Source organism: Pogona vitticeps, chromosome 6 (assembly GCF_051106095.1).
Source record: "Pogona vitticeps strain Pit_001003342236 chromosome 6, PviZW2.1, whole genome shotgun sequence".
Classification (NCBI taxonomy): domain Eukaryota; kingdom Metazoa; phylum Chordata; class Lepidosauria; order Squamata; family Agamidae; genus Pogona; species Pogona vitticeps.
The window spans coordinates 91,128,134-91,145,452 of NC_135788.1; the positions used below are offsets into that span (position 1 = coordinate 91,128,134).

Consider the following 17,319-nt stretch of genomic DNA (forward strand, 5'->3'; position numbering starts at 1 on the left):
AGTTTGGGCCTCTGAAGAATATCCTACAGATTTCAAAGGAGTTCACCTCTAAGCAAAATATCATGCTGCCACTGCTAGTTATGTGGGCTTCAACATGTCATTATTCAGTCTTCTTAAAAGAAAAAAAAATCCAATTTCTTCTTCTCAATAAACCTACTTAGGTTTGACCCTAACCCTATCCAAAAAGGAGAAGTACATGATTCTCAGAGACAATACTAAAAAAGTTTTTTTAAAAATAGTAAAAAAATAAATATATTGGGTTATGGGATATCTAAAATAAGGACTATCTTTTAAGAGGTGGTAATGAAAATTTTGACTATTTCAATTTCATTGTGCTGGACAAGAGTCTTAGTAAATCGGAGGCTATATATCTGCTTTACTGAATGAAAAGTTCTTTGAGACCCAAACTATTAATATTAACAAAGTCAAGATTGATGACAACTAGGCGGCATACTGAGTTCTTTTTTTATCTCTTGAAAATGTCCTGGCAGACTGTTCTGAAGAATACTATGCACTGTTTTAACCTGTCAGATCAACTATTTTTAAAGGAAGTTGCAACATTCTTGCAGTTTCAAATCTGGAATTTGAGATATCCCATGGCCTGGTGAAATCCTGAAATACAGGGACACATATTTTAAAAAATACTGTAAACAGAAAGAAAAGTGGTAACTGTTGCTGCATCTTACTGATGTTTGTTGTTGTTGCTGAGAGATCTCCAAAATGATCTCCTGTGATGCCCAGCTCTTGCAAACTCAAGCCTATGACTTCCTTTAGGGAGTCAAACCATCTGGTATTTAATCTTCCCTTTTTCATGCTGCCTTTCATTTTTCCCAGCATGATTGTCTTTTCCAGAAAACCCTGTCTTCCCATGAGGTGCCCAACGTAAGACAACCTCAATTTCCAAATATTTCCTCTAGAGATAGTTCAGGATTGATTCTTACTAGAAAACTGATGTTTACATAGACTTAAATTTTGCTGAGTTTAATGTCTTCCTTTTAAATACAACTGTAATCTTAAATCTGTTAAGTAAAAAATTTATAAATGTTGACCTGTGAAAGATGCTTTCTGTTTGGTCTACGCATCACTGTAAATAGGTATGTTTGTGTTCATGTACAAAGAAAAACCAAAATGCCTGACAACTACAGATAGAAAATTGGAGTGGAGAAAGTGTTTCCTAAATTATAATCAGTTATTAAGTCATTCTGTGAATGCAGATTGCTTAAAATTTGTACTGTTAACAGAATCAGAAAATGTTAAACGTTGTCTCCTTGAAGGATGAAGTGTAAAATGTTGTCCCCAACTCAGTAAGTGTCTTAGCAGCAAGGGACAAACTGTCTACTGAGGTGCCAAGATGGAATTTTGTAAAACTTTATCATGATGAAGGGAATAGTTTAAGAAAATTCATTTTTAAAAGCCATTGCAAAATCTTCATTGAAATGGTGGCATCAAAAGAGAAAAAGCTATGTCTGTTTTAAAAAGCTAGATAAAAGCAATGGATTGCCTCATAATTTTCGTACAACAAATGACTTTCAGATCCTGGCGATCTCCCAACATTGCTTTTAACACTCTCTCCTTGCAAACTTAACTGGGTGATGCATGTGTGTGTATGAATTAAGAGGTTATAAAAGGGAAAAAACTGCATAGAAGGAAGCTTTGCAAGCCAAGCAGCGACAATGATCAAAGTGCTACGTGCTCAAGAAAATAAAATAGAAGGAAATAAAAAAGGTGGCTAAAATCAGATAAAAGGAAATATGAGGATGGATAAAGCAACATCCAGCAGAATTCCAGAAAAGTTCTCACCTTCCATTGTATTTTGCAGCAGCTGCTCCAGGTGCTTCTCTTCAGAGGTCTGGGATTCTTCTGAACTTCAGAAAGAAAAGAAGAATCCCAAACAGGCAGGCTTCTGATTCAAGAAAAAGAGGCTGCCTTGCATTGCAATAATGACAAATCCATGGTTGACAAGGACAGGAAATGGTTCCGTCTTGCATAGGAACAGAGCACCCTCAGGTGGTGGGGGAAGGTGGCAAATCAGAAGGGACAATGATGCCACCATTGTGAGGAGTTAACTCATCTTTCTCTAAGTTTCTCTTACAGGGAAACTACATTTGCCCCCCCCAGTACTGAAACCACACTATTTTCATGCTTTGTTTAATTTGCTGAAAAGTGATGCTAGCTGAGACTGAAATCAATCTGGAAACCCAGTTTTCAGAGACAAGGCCCTGTCCCCCTTTTGCAGTTGGGAGTGTGGAAATGGTCCTCAGTATTGCATTCAGATTGCTGAATTCTAAAACATTTATATATAATTTTTCCAGATGAGTATCTGTCTGAGGTAGCAAAAACTTTCAGGGTTTTATTAGTTTTTCTGGCATCACATACGACTTTGATTTTGGACATTAACAGTGCGATCATAAGAACGTTTACTTAAAACTAAATTGTTGTTATTGTTTAGTTGTTAAGTCGTGTCTCATTCTTCATGACCCCATGGATCAGGGCACGCCAGGCCCTCCTGTCTTCCACTGGCTCCCGGAGTTTGGTCAAATTCATGTTGGTCGCTTCGATGACACTGTCCAACCATCTCGTCCTCTTTTGTCCCCTTCTCCTCTTGCTTTCACATTTTCCCAACATCCGGGTCTTTTCCAGGGAGTCTCTTCTCATCAGATGGCCAAAGTATTGGAGCCTCACCTTCAGGATCTGTCCTTCCAGTGAGCAATCCGGGTTGATTTCCTTCAAAATGGATACGTTTGTTTTCTTTGCAGTCCAGGCGAATCTCAAGAGTCTCCTCCAGCACCACAGTTCAAAAGCATCAATTATTTGCAGTCAGCCTTCTTTATGGTCCAGCTCTCACTTCCATACATCACTACTGGAAAAACCATAGCTTTGATTATGCGGAGCTTTGTTGGCAAAGTGATGTCTCTGGCTTTTAAGATGCTGTCTAGGTTTGTCATCACTTTCCTCCCAAAAAGCAGGTGTCTTCTAATTTCGTGGTTGCTGTCACCATCTGCAGTGATCATGGAGCCCAGGAAAGTAAAATCTGTCACTGTCTCCATATCTTCCCCTTCTATTTGCCAGGAGGTGATGGGACCAGTGGCCATGATTTTAGGGTTTTTTTTGATGTTGAGCTTTAGACCATTTTGGTGCTCTCCTCTTTCACCCTCATTAAGAGGTTCTTTAATTCCTCCTCACTTTTTACCACTTTTTTCTGGCATGGGATTCATCCAGTCCTGCATGTAAGTTAAATAAGCAGGGAGATAATATACAGCCTTGTCGTATTCCTTTCCCAATTTTGAACCAATCAGTTGCTCCATATCTAGTTCTAACTGTTCCTTCCTGTCCGACATATAGATTTCTCAGGAGATAGATAAGGTGGTCAGGCACTCCCATTTCTTTAAGAACTTGCCATAGTTTGCTGTGGTCCACACAGTCAAAGGCTATTGCATAGTCAATGAAGAAGAAGTAGATATTTTTCTGGAACTCTCAGGCTTTCTCCATAATCCAGTGCCTGTTAGCAATTTGGTCTCTAGTTCCTCTGCCCCTTCGAAATCCAGCTTGTACTTCTGGGGGTTCTCAGTCCACATACTGCTGAAGCCTACCTTGTAGGATTTTGAGCATAACCTTGCTAACATGTGAAATGAGTGCAATTGTACAGTAGTTAGAGCATTCTTTGGCACTGCCCTTTTTTGGGATTGGGATGTAGACTGATCTTTTCCAATCCTCTAGCCACTGCTGAGTTTTCCAAACTTGCTGGCATATTGAGTGTAGTACGTTAACAGTGTCATTTTTAAAGATTTTAAATAGTTCCACTAGAATGCCATCACCTCCTCTGGCTATGTTGTTAGCCATGCTTTCTAAGGCCCACTTGACTTCACTCTCCAGAATGTCTGGCTCAAGGTCAGCAACCACACTATATGGGTTGTCTGGAACATCCAGATCTTTCTAGTATAATTCGTCGGTGTATTCTTGCCACCTCTTCTTGATGTCTTCTGCTTCTGTTAGGTTCCTACCATTTTGTCCTTTATCATGTCCATCTTTGCACAAAATGTTCCTGTACTATCTCCAGTTTTCTTGAACAGATCTCTGGTTTTTCCCTTTCTAATATTTTCCTCTGTTTCTTTGCACTGTTCATTTAAGAAGGCCCTCTTTTCTCTCCTTGCTGTTCTTTGGAAGTCATAACCAATTTTCTGTAACTTTCCCTGTCTCCCTTGCATTTTGTTTCCCTTTTCTTCTTTGCTATTTGTAAGGCCTTGTTGGACAGTCACTTTGCTTTCCTGCATTTCATTTTCTTTGGGATGGTTTTTGTTGCTGCCTCCTGTATAATGTTGCGAGCCTCCATCCACAGTTCTTCGGGCACTCTGTCCACCAAATCTAGTTCCTTAAATCTCTTCTTCACTTCCACTGTGTATTCATAAAGGATTTGGTTTAGATTATACCTGACTAGCCCAGTGGTTTTTCCTACTTTCTTCAGTTTAAACTTGAGTTTTGCTATAAGAAGCTGATGATGAGAGCCTCAATCAGCTCCAGGTCTTGTTTTTGCTGACTGTATCCCCATCTTTGGCTGCAAAGAATATAATCAATCTGATTTCGGTATTGCACATCTGGTAATGTCCATGTGTGGAGTCACCTCTTGTGTTGTTGGAAAAGAGTGTTTGTGATTACCAGCTTGTTCTCTTGACAAAACTGTATTAGCCTTTGCCCTGCTTTGTTTTGAACTCCAAAGCCAAACTTACTTATTGTTCCTTTTATCTCTTGACTCCCTACTTTAGCATTCCAGTCCCCTATAATGAGAAGAACATCTTTCTTTGGTATCAGTTCTAGAAGGTGTTGTAAATCTTCATAGAATTGGTAATTTTCAGCCTCTTCAGCATTGGTGGTTGGTGTATAAACTTGGATTGCTGTGATGTTGAAAGGTCTGCCTTGGATTCATAGAACTTAATACTCCCAGGTATATTTTTATAGGATGGTACCCTCAGGTTACAAACACAGTACGCATTAGTGACACAATTGAAGCAGTAAATTCTAAAAAATACTATGTTCAAAATCTTTATTTCAAAGAAGCCTTCCACACCAATCTGTCTGTTGAGGAAATCTGTTACAGAGGATTCTAAACAGGGCTTGCCATAGACATTTTGTGGCCCGGGAGGGGGGTGAGGTCTCCCACATCCCATGTATAGGATCTTCAGTGTTGAAACTTACTCCAGCATTGGGACAGGAATTGGGACAGGACAGTGTTCTCTGCTACATCTGATGACAGTAGGATGATACCTACCCCCAATATTTGCTGCTTGAGTTAACTTGCTTCTTTCTAATCACAGAACCAGTTGTAAGGGGAGCACTGGTTGGGCCTAACCTATTAGACCTTATGGTCACCCACTTCATAATGAAAGGGTGACTGAGAACCCACCCAATCTTTTTCATTAACTGAGCATTGCAAAGAAATGCAGTGGTGCCAGACCAGTACCAAGCTGGTAATAGTTGACCACAAGCTGTCTTTCAGTCATGTTTTCCACCAAAAAGTTGGGGGGAAAGTTAGTTTTATGGCCCAGAGCTCTCAGATTCTACCCAGCCGAAATGGACATGTTTTCTAAGGCTTGGCCAGCACTGACAGATGTACACTTTCAAAGGAATCTTGGGATTTCCGGAACTTACTTGGAGAACAACTGAGACAGAAAGGTAACCATGGTTACTTTTAAAAGCATGTTCCGAAGACCATTGGAATTGTGACAGTTAGAACATGAACAAGTGGGGGGAAGGGTACATCTGTTTCTTTTCCTCTTCCTGATGGACAGAAGGCTGTGTAGGCTTGAGTAGGAGGGAAGGATGGGCTCTCTCTTGCACCATGCAAGCTGGCAGCGGTTCGTTGTCCCTTCCCTTGTTCATCACCCCACACTTTCTCCTCACTATAGGAGTGATGCTGAATACTCTCAGTGCCTCAAACAAAGGTAACTGACATCTGTTCTACAACGTCAGGGCATGTGAGTTATGCAGGGCTCTAACACAGAAACCCACTTCAGGGCAATATTTCATTTTTTTAAAAAAACCAAATGGTCCTGAGGTTCAAACTCCCTTTCTTGATGTTGTAACCCCCTAAGGAAGAAAGCCTTTCACTTAAGAACAGCTATGTGCAGAGCCTGGAAATGTTATTGCTAATTTTTTTTCAACTAAAGCTCATAGAATCTACCAAGAGAAATGCAGGAACAGGCAATGTCTTTATTGGACCACTAAAAAACTCACAACAAACCAAAATGAACAGTGAGCTTCCAGTGATAATTCATCTTCCTCAGGCTGTGCGCCAAGTTCTTGTTGGTAGTTCCAAAAGTACATGTTTTTATTAAAGTCCCAAAATCCCATAACCACAGGTCAGGTGTAGCTTCTTAGATGAAGGAGACAGCTGCAGTCTGCAAGAGGTCTGTTGCATGAGGGTGTGGCTTCAGTCAATGATTTGAAATTTATCACTGATCCCTCTAAACCAGTGGTTCTTAACCTTGGGTTACTCAGGTGTTCTTGGACTGCAACTGCCAGAAGCCTTCACCACCAGCTGTGCTGGCTGGGGTTTCTGGGAGTTGCAGTTCAAAAACACCTGAGTAACCCAAGGTTAAGAACCACTGCTCTAAACAAAAGGCAGCCTTTTCCTGATTTTTTCTGAACTGTGTAGAATCTACCAGTCAGTGTGGTTAGTGGCCACAATGAGTGACGGATTTTGGGTGCTGTTGTCCAAAATGTAATATTGCCAGGGTTGACACTAATATTCACACAATTTCGAGTCTCAAAATAGGCTCTGGCCTCAACCTTACAGTTGATTTTGATTTCAGGTGAATGGGAAACATCTTCTCAGGCAAATTAGAACCCAATGGATAATATAGTATGTTCATTTTTATAGTATCAATGGTTGTTTAATATTCATTGTTCATTTTTTTGGCAGTCACTTATTTTGGTCAGGTTTTTTTGTGTTAGAGCCAACACATGTTGCATAAGAAAAGGATTAGGATTCAGTCTTTCTTTATTTCCTGATCCTGTAACCAACTAATTCCCTTTTCCACTAGGATAAATCATGTTCCAAGAAATGCTATTGATCTTTTTGGAAGCTTATCAGAATTTCCTCAGCCAGAATAACAATGTGGTGGTCAGATAAGGTTCTGAGAAAAACAGCTTGGTCACTACGACTCTCTACCTTTTCCCACAGTGTGAGGCTTATTGATGTGTTAGTGAGTTGCATGCTCAGTTCATGTGATGCAAGCCCAAATGGCCCTTATGAACTGAAAGTTTATAGATTTTGGTTGGTCTCCTGGAACCTGTTCAGAAACTTCTCCATGGTATTGGGGTTCTGTTGGAATGCCTTGCTATTGTCTAAGTAAATAGTGAGAGCTTTTCTGAAAGACAGAACATTTGGAAGCCATTGTACCATGAGACACACTGACATAATTTGCCCTGGGCTGAGCACTGACTTTTGCATCAGAAAGTGTTAGGTAGGAAACCTGGGTTAACAAAAAGCGCCTTTCCTTTATCGCTGAGTGAGTAATGTAAGCCACACATATCTAGAAGTGGGGGGGGGGGGGAGAAGCTTCCAGGTAGGCATCCTGAAACATTTTTGACAATGATAAACCTTTCAGTGGCTTCATGTAGAGGTGGAGTATACTTGAATGCTTGACAAGAAATAGTCTCTTTATGGAGCAGTGTTATGGACCAAATCTATGCACATTGTGGTAGAGAAAGGTATTCTCTTGCATGCCGGCAGAATGGGTGACAAAACAGTAAATATGTGTTTTGGGGTTATGAAGTAGAGAAACATATATTTAAAGAGGAGCTCTGTGGAATTATGCTTAATATCATGTAGCAAGGATGCCCTGCATCTATTTTAAGTGAATACATTTAGTGCTAACACAGGAAGCAGCAGTATGGCTAGTTTGCCCCAGGACTATCCCTACCTCCACCTACATTGCCTCTAAGAAATAAAAGGCCTCTAAGAAAGGGGTTTCCCTAAGAAAAAGTCATTTCAAAGGATTTTGCTGGGGACAAAATGGCTACCCTCACTGCCCCACTAGGGAAATAAGTGGGTTGATGTAACTCTACATAATGGAAGAATCTTAGAACTGCAGAGCTGGAAGAGATCCTAGGGATCAAGGAGGCCCAGTGGGGACTCGAACTTCTAACCTAAGCCACCAAGCTATTGAGCTCAGCTCATCCACCAGTGGCCTCATGTTCACTCCTGTCACAATTCAATACTGGCACTTCACCTTTTTAAGGGTTTAATTTCTGGAAAACAAGGAAAATCTTTCAAGTAGAGGGATGGACTACCTTAACAATGAGACATCTTTGTTTTGTGATTGGTCTTCAAGAGAAGAATATGGGGTTTGTTTGTTTGTTTTGCAAGTCTGTTTCCGAGACACGAAGGTCTGCCAAAATCATATCTCCAGAAGACCTTTGGGATTTCAGCTTCTAATGACATTGCCATCTGTAATGTCTAGTTTGATCTTAAGTCAAGCCAGGAGCTTGTTAGCTCTAAAAAATATACAGTGACGTTTGCCTGTGTCTCAACCATCCTATTCAATGGGGGATGGAGAGGACCCCTTGATTGTATATCCTTGTTGTTGTTTAGTCATTTAGTCATGTCCGACTCTTCTTGACCCCATGGACCAGAGCACACCAGACCCTCCTGTCTTCCACTGCCTCCCGGAGCTGGGTCAAATTCATGTTGGTAGCTTCGATGACACTGTCCAATCATCTCATCCTCTGTCGTCCCCTTCTTCCTGATTATATATCCTGGCAAGCTATAAACTGATAACTCTGATAGTTTCTTCTTCACTGAACCTCACATTCTTCATCCTGCTCCCCCAGAGAGAGAGACCAATATGCTTAACCAGTGAGTTGAATGTCTTTCCCTCATCTTCATATGAAGAGGATGAAGAGCGATGGAGAATGCAAAGCACCAGTTTTCAAACACTTTAATGGTTCTAGGAGAACACTGCATTTTGTGTTCATTTATGCATATCCTCATTATCGTCATTATTGTTGGCTATAGCGTTCCACTTTAAAGGGGAAGCAGATGTCAAATTCAGTTCTGGCCTCATGCTCTCCAGGCTGCTTGAAAGGGCACAGAAAGAGGTGAGACCCAGAAGACTGGACATTAAAAAAACATCCTCCTCAGATATGAAGGATTTCAATTGCTGTTGTTTTTGTTGTTCATTCTGGCCCAACTGGTAGATTGACTGATTGCATTTTTCTCCAGTGTGCTGAAAACAATGTAAATGGTCTTTCTTGACTCCCTGCTCCTCACCCATTTTTTAGTTAAAATGAGAGACAGTTACTGACACAAGGCCATCAGCTGAACTTCTTAGACATGTTCGGATTTGAGCCTAGCTCTCCCCAGTTCTAGTTATACAGTCTTACTGTTACAGTGTGCTGGTTCTCTGGTTCAAGTCCTAGTTTTATTCCTAGTCCTATCTCTCAGCCTTAGTCCCAGCCCCGGTTCTAGTTTTGCTGGGTCACTGAGGGTAGAGTTGCATACTTGATGGATGTCACCTTTGCTGGAAGAAAAGGCCAAATGAGAGGGATTGACTGGTCCAAAACCACTCAGTGAACTTATTTTCAGCAAGGGGTTGACCCCTGTTCATTTCCAATACTAATTATTGTATACTTTTCTCCGCAGTACAAAATGGAGTAGAGGAAGAAAAATATCCTCTTAAGATGATGAAAAAGAATTACATTTATGGCAATACCAAGCATAAAGGTAATGTTACATCCATCCAAACATAATAATTCAGAATTACCCAGAAGATTATCAGTCTTACCTGCGTTATGATGAAACTGACAGAAATTCTACTTGACATCAGAGACAGCTGGATAAAACCTCCCAATGTGTAGTCTTGGATTTCTCTTTAGGACATGTTGTCATTCTGATGTGAAATTTGTACCTGGTTGATACCAGTTCACACTGCATATGTCAGAAAACCGAGTTCTTATCCATATAGAAAAATATAACAACACCTTCCACATAGAAAGCAAGTATGCCAAGGTAATGCCCAGGCTAGGAACTCTTCCTCCTTAACAGTGATCAGCCAGTTGTGGTGATCACTAACTTTTCATCTTCTTGTTCTGCAGTGGATGTCTATGTCAAGGTGCACAGAAACAGCCCTTATCTTGTCTGCATGGATTTGTCTCTTTCACAAAATGAAGTCATAGACCCTACCTACCTATGGATTGGACCAGATGGACACACTCTAAACAGTGAGTCATGTTGTGATAGCATAAGAAATGGAAATTACCAAAATGCTCTCTCTTGAAGGCGGAGGCAAGATTTCCCCCTAATATCTCCTGTCCGTGACATTCGACCTTTCAAACCTCTTTTGAGCCCAAATATTCAGCTTCAATTTGGCATGTAGACTGATCTAAAAGACATTTTTATGGTGGCCCAAAATGGCAAATAGCAGCTTTATTTATGTAGTGGCCAAAAGAAGAGGGGAAGGTAGAAGAATTTACCATTTTCAGGAGAGGTAACAGAGGTTGCTTGCAAAAAGAAGCTCAGGATTGGACAATATGCTTTTCAAAATTCCAGAGACAGGATGATAATGTGAGTCGCACATACTGAAGGTCCATGAGAAATCTTTGGTGTAATGAAAAAATAATGTAATAGTCATTGCTTCTCCTCTGGGAACTGCGAGAAGTGTCAGCATTTTCACCAAGCTACTGTTGGTTATTAATCAACAGCACCTTCACCATGCTACAATTTCCAGGAATCGTTGCAGGAAACAGTGGTTGTTTTGTTTGTGTGTGTGTGTTTTGTTGTTGTTGTTGTTGTTGTTGTTTTTTGCTATGAAACCAGTACGTGTTTGTAACACAGACAAACACAGGATTGGCCACTTGCACAGCACCAAAAGGGAGGACATGTGCCACCCAGAAGAAGGGGAAAAAAAAAGACATCAATCTACACAGAACTGGTATATGCTATATTACATGTACAGGTGCAGAAATAGAAGTGATTAGTACTTTAAAAAGAGATATAATATATCTTACCTGAACAAGGAAGACATTGTCTAGGTCCCTTGAGTCTGTTGGCCAGATGCCAGCTCTGGATGGGCAAATTCAAGGTCCTTGATTTCTTTCTTTGTGTCTAGAAACAGACAACTCTTTCAAATAGAGCAGTAGTTTCCTGCCTTGGGTCCCCAGATGTTCTTGGACTACATCTCCCAGAAATCCTGGCCAGCACAGTTAGTGATGAAGACTTCTGGGAATTCTAGTTCAAGAACATCTGGGGACCCAAGGTCGGGAACACTGAAATAGAGAACTGCCTTTCCCTTAAAGAGGATGTGTAGCCATCCTGATGAACATTGGAGTGAAAACTCCTAAAAGAGGTGGAAATTACTTTAAAGTGCTCTACTCTTATTAGCACAACTGCCTGCTGTTTGCCATTCCCTGCCCCTGAAGTGCTCCGGAATGACAGCATTTTTATGATGCAGAATTGTTCTGAGGAAATATTTAGGGGAAGGGAGAATGACAGCCACCATTGAAGTGTACAGTTTTTGCCCGTCTTGGACTAATGCGGTGTCACAACATAGCATCATTTTGAGGTGGGTTGGTGAATACAAATCAGCAGCCAGGAGAATCCAGTTCATTTTGCTCCGGTCACCTCAAATTGCTCCTATCTCCAAAATCTATGAATTCCCCCCCCCTTCCCAGCTTGCCATCAGAGCTACAGTATTTGAGATCTATTTTGGCTGAGCATGTGTTTATGTAGTTATTCCCCAACTGCTCTCCCCCCCTCCCGATTTCCAGTCTAAATTGGCTAAAGGGTGATTATAACAGTTTAATTGTTGTAGTCTTAACCTCTTTTTATTGGTTAAGACTACATAAAGGTTAAGATACTTCCTCTTCTGTAAATACTGTATCTTAACCTTTCTGCAGAGTTCGCTAGTTTACATTTTTAAAAGTAATTCATTGTTTAAATTGCTACATCATCCCCCCAAAATATAGCTTGTTCTTGTAAACACTTGCACACTGTTTTGCCATTAATTTGGAGGGGATTAGTGATAGCTCAGAATGTGGCGTTGGAAAATGTACCCAAAATGCTTTAAAGAATAGCTGAATAGCCTTTGAAGATTAATTGGAAGGTGCCCTTGTGACATTTTCCCTTCATTGACTTATTTTTAAAATGTAACCTTATTACATCCTGTTACAAAAAAAGTAATGCTTTTTGACAGGTAAATGTACAGTATTACTTGTAACTCATTACTTCAAGTTCTGCTTTTTTTCAGAATAGGTGAAGATCTGGTTCTAATATCTGTAATGGCAATTATTTTGGGGTGTGGCGTTATCTCAGGGCTTTATTAAAGGAATACTTATTCCATATCTAGAAGCAATGTACCCTCAAGATGAAAAACTGTCTGTTTTTCCCCAATCTGCATTTGGAAAATTAGTTTTTTTATGCTTTCCGCATACTATCTGTTAGTAGATAATATGACTTTGTTGGTGTATCTGGTGTTTGTAGCTGTAAAAGATAGTAAACCTTGAGGGGTAACATTGCAAGAGGAGAAAATATGTATTTGTCTTAATGTATGATTTCACCCATAGCCTAAGAAGCAAAATTAGAACACTCCTTTATCGTGTACCGGAACTCTTGTATCCAATCATTTGCACCTGTGCTGTTGCCTCAGAATCCAGAATCTTTTAGCTCCTGTTGTGCATCTAATGATTTGTTTTCATTTTTCTGTTTTAGGAAAAAGGCATGTGAATCTCACAGCAACTGGAAAGTTGATGGTGCTCAGTTTTAGAGAAGATATGTCTGGATCTTATACTTGCACCCTTACATACAAAGTTTTCCAAAATGACATGGAATCAGAAGAAGAAATGTATAGGACATATAAATTTATGGTTTATGGTAAGAAAAACAAATCCTGTCTGAACCCACCACATTATGCCACCTGTAGCCTCCAACTCCACCATGCATAACTGCTAGCCTCACGTGACTGGATCAAGTGAATTTATGCCTCAAACCCAAATCCAAAACTTAACATACAAAATATATGTGGATATTCATAAATGAGCAATCTCCTAATGATCCTACTTCCTTGCCCAGTGTCCAGAGCAAATTTATATTTTAGATTTTTAAAAACATTTTTGGTGCTGTGTGCATCTGAAAAACATAGGACATTAACAGAAACCATAGACATGTGAAGAGAGTGAAGAGATGTTTCCCAAACTTTGGGGTAGACCATACAGTAATCCCCATCCTGGTCCAAAAACTAGCCCTGATAGATTCTATACAGAGCTTGGGTCACTTTTTAAAAAGTAATTCATCCCCATTACTAATTGCCCTAAATCCTGTTGCTTAGTCTAGTAACTCATACTAGAGTAGGCCTGTTGAATCAGTGGGGATTATTTTAATAAACTAAATTGCACTTAGAGCAGGCCCATTTGAATCAATGGAACTTTATAGAGATGTTGACTCATGAAACCCAGTGATTCAGCCACTGAGTTTTTAAAAGAGTGGTCTCTTACTGTTACTCATTACAATGTTTAAATTTGGTTATAATAGAGTTCAGAACTCCCCTATGTCTGCATCAAGATCAAAAGACACTGCATGGGTCACAAACCACATTTTGGTCAGTAATACTGACTAGGGCCTGAAGATGCTTTTATAAAACTGAGGGAGCAGGGCTTAAGTCTTTTTTCACATGTTTAACTTCTGAATGTGCTTTGTGATTTATAAACTTATAAATATGATTAGTAATAACAACAAATAATAGTGCATGCTATTTAGATTCACACAGACATTACACACCCTTTTCTCTTCTCTTTCAAAGCATATCGGGAACCAGACTACACTTTTCGAATGTCTGTTCACTTTTCAACAATACAGTGCAGCCTAGCAGCAAATGAACAATTCTTTGAAGAGCTGAAGAAAATCTTGAACAATCTAATTTCCTACCTGACGTGCCACATTACTGACCCATCGTACAAGTGTTACTCCGTCAAGCAACCAAACCGTGGGCTGGTAGATGAGCTATTTATTCTATTTCAAGGTAATAGAATGGGGGCAGCTCCCCTCTTGACCTTTCCTTATTAGAAGTGTTGCAATCCTCGTGGAACTGGATTGTGTTTAAAGGTCCCATAGCTGTGCCTCTGTGCTGTCAGTGCCTTGCTTACTGATGATACAAGTACATCAAAATCACAGCCTTCTTCAGATAATTGAGGTCTATGTGACCGATACGTCAAAGTAACCACTGAATACATGGTTTCTGAAATAGGAAATGTGAAGGCTATAGACCAGCAGAAAGATCTGTATTCTGACCCCTGTCCAGTATATGTGAAGTGTTTTGTGGTTATTCAGTGGTGAACTTTATACAGCTATATGGCCAGATAATAATTTTACATTAATCCATGCTGCAGAATTCACTGCTGTGCATAGAAGTTCCATGGCAGTGATGTCTGGGGAAAGTGTTCTCTCAAAAGCAAAGGCCTTTGGTTGCTGTCCATGGTACCTGGTTATAAATGGATCTACAGTAGATTGTCCTTTTCTGTGGCTAGATTTCCCCTTCACTTTAAAAGGTTCAGATACTTTTTCTCTCCTTGCTGGCCTAAAGATGGAGCTGCAAGACAAGTTATGTGTTGCTTGCTGTTTTGTTAGTAATATCCCTGCACTAGGCAGATTTGATAGAGAATAAAGCCTTCATGGCTACAATCCTGAAAATACTTACTTGGATGTAAGCCCAATTCCAATCCACAGGATTTAATTGTGTGTAAACAAAGTCTGTTTTTCACCCCCTACATAAAATTTTTTTAACCAAACTCCAGGAGGCAGTGGAAGACAGGAGGGCTCTGGTCCATGGGGTCACAAAGAGTCGGATACGACTTAACGACTAAACAACAACAACAAACAAAGTTATGGATCATAAGCAAAAAAAATCCAGCATTAACTCTTTGGTGATTCTATAATAATTTTAGACATAGCAGAGAAGTGCATTTTCATCTGCAAATGCTTGTTTTCTTTCATGTCTTAGTGAACCCGTTTGCCCCTGGTTGGGATGTTATGTGCCACCACTCTACCCCTGACTGCGAAGATGTGACCAACAACCATATTCAAAAGGTCAGGTTTTTTTCCAAACTTACCTCTAAATATTTGCACATTCTGAAATGCTTTTTTCAGATTGAGGAAAATATACACACTCAAAGCAACTTACAAAATATAAAATATATTTCCTGACTCCAGGTAATATACCATTCCAAACAGACTACGAATCATCTTTTCTTGCAGTGTTACTATACAGGTCTTGGGGTGGGCGTGGGGGATAGGTAAGTTATTCCTCTTCTTGACAGCAAATCCCTGCATCTATGCTCCTACTACATTTATAATGTTTTCCAATGTTACAGCGTGTGCATGCATTCATGGACAATATTACACAGAAGTATGGCTGCCGTGAGGCTCTACTGATGGGTTGGTGGATCAAACTGACAGATGCAGTCAAACTGTAAGACCAGATGTCAGAAAGAACATCTGTTCCTTTAATCTAGTGGTTCCCAGCTTTGGGTCCCCAGATGTTCTTGGACTAAAACTTCCAGAAGCATTCAGCATAAGCTGTGCTGGCCAGGATTTCTGGAAGTTGTAATCCAAGAACATCTAGAGACTCAAGGTCAGGAGCCACTGCTGAATCATTGTTCTAAAAAGTGGGATTTACTAGAGTGGGATTTCCACAGACCTATTGCCTGATGTCATACACGGTAAAGGTGAAAAGGCTCCTGCTTGGGCATCATTGACAAGTACTAAGAGAGGGAGGAAGCAGCTTAAATTGTATACAGAAATGCAGCCCTTAAACAGTATAGCAGCCTTTTGCAAATACTTTCAAACATATGCATACAAACAACCTTTTATGGGAACCAGAAAAAAAGTGCTACAAGATATATTGAAAACGTGAAGGGTAAAACTCATCCTAAGCACATATTTAAATATGGTGAGAGAGAGGGTGAAGGCAAAACTTCGATATAGCTAATCAAAATGGAAATGGTTATCTTTCTGACATTATTGTCTGTTTTAGGCTCGAGTGCTTATTGAAGAGTTTTTCCGCAGCCAGGTAACCATCCTAAGGCATGAGTTCCAGAACATGCCAGCAATCCATTACAAAGAACATAGCTTCCAAGTCACTCGTCTAGACAACTGTCGGCCAGGATTTGGGAAAAATGACATCACCCATAGCGACTGCTCAAACTGCTGTGGTATTTATGTATTTCTTTATTTCCTTCACCATACGGCATCCTCCAAGGTGATGAGGGAGGCATACTTTTTATGTTCCCCATTTATATTCCCGACAACTCTGTGAAGTAGGTGAGACTAAGCGTTAGTGATAGATCGCAGCAATCCTTACTTGCTTGGCTTGTTCATTTAAATCAAAGTGTGTAAGGACAGGCATTTATCAATGTAAGGACAGGCATTTTCTCTGTCTCCTCTCTTTAAAGCAGAATTTTATACAGAGAGTAAGCACCCCATTTGTCATTCAGAATTCAGTATTTTAAATACTGCCAAAATTTCCATAGCTGCTCAGTGGAAATGTTCTAAAGAACTAACTACATTAATGGTGAAGGAAGATAGTAGTTTTCATCTCTTTGCGGTTCTGGGGCATTGGGAAGTTCCTTGGAGGCTTATTGGGAGGTCTCAAATGACAGGGACGTTTCCCATAAAGACAACTGTTTAAGGGAAATATCAATTTTGTTTTCTCATGGGCAGAGCTTGGAGATGTTACTTTTTTACAAAGAGCTCCCAGAACACCTCGGGCAGTGGGGCTACTGACCATGCTGGCTGAAGGGTTCTGGGAGTTGCTGTCAAAGAAAGTAACTCATCCAGCTTCTAGTCATGGGAGTACCGTGGGTGTTCTTTATAGAAATTCTCAATCATTGCAATGTTGCAATTGCAATGTTGCATTTATGCCGTTGGCAGGATTTTTTTGGGGGGGGGAGGGTTCCTTAATTTCTCCCACCTTATAGCATTTGTTTTTCCATTTGGTTGCAGTGGCCTGTGATCCTGGAACCTACAGCCCAAACAATGAGGTGGTTTGCCGTAAATGCACAAACATTCGGATTATACACTATGGAGCAAAATCTTGCTAAATAAAATCAAAATAAAAACATTGATTGGCAGCTACAAAAATGAACTTGTTATTTCACTGCTTCCCCCCTCCAGCCCTGGAGCCATGCTAGACTTGTTTTAAACACATGACTAACACTGAAAGGTGTAGCCATCCATTTAGCTCAACTTCTTCACCTATAGTTCAGCTCTTCTGTTCTCTGAATCCTTATTTTTGTGTGCTCTGTCTCCACTCTGTATTACTCGTTGGTGATAAC

General features: G+C 40.2%; 2 protein-coding genes across 2 annotated transcripts in view; one reads left to right on the forward strand and one right to left on the reverse strand.

The window, feature by feature from the left end:
- The window catches only part of IKZF3 (IKAROS family zinc finger 3), a 62,877-nt gene extending 60,922 nt beyond the window's left edge, over positions 1–1,955 (reverse strand). Inside the window, exon 1 of the mRNA XM_073004224.2 lies at positions 1,801–1,955. Coding sequence (XP_072860325.2) covers positions 1,801–1,807 — 7 coding nt within the window. The 5' untranslated portion in view covers positions 1,808–1,955. The remainder of the gene's footprint in view (positions 1–1,800) is intronic.
- On the forward strand, positions 74–17,103 carry ZPBP2 (zona pellucida binding protein 2). Its single transcript, XM_073004227.2, has 8 exons — positions 74–882; positions 9,641–9,721; positions 10,093–10,218; positions 12,704–12,865; positions 13,791–14,009; positions 14,988–15,073; positions 16,020–16,197; positions 16,988–17,103. The coding sequence occupies exons 2-8, from the start codon at positions 9,679–9,681 to the stop codon at positions 17,083–17,085; spliced, it is 912 nt and encodes a 303-aa protein (XP_072860328.1). The 5' UTR covers positions 74–882; positions 9,641–9,678; the 3' UTR covers positions 17,086–17,103.
- Positions 17,104–17,319: the final 216 nt, after the last annotated feature.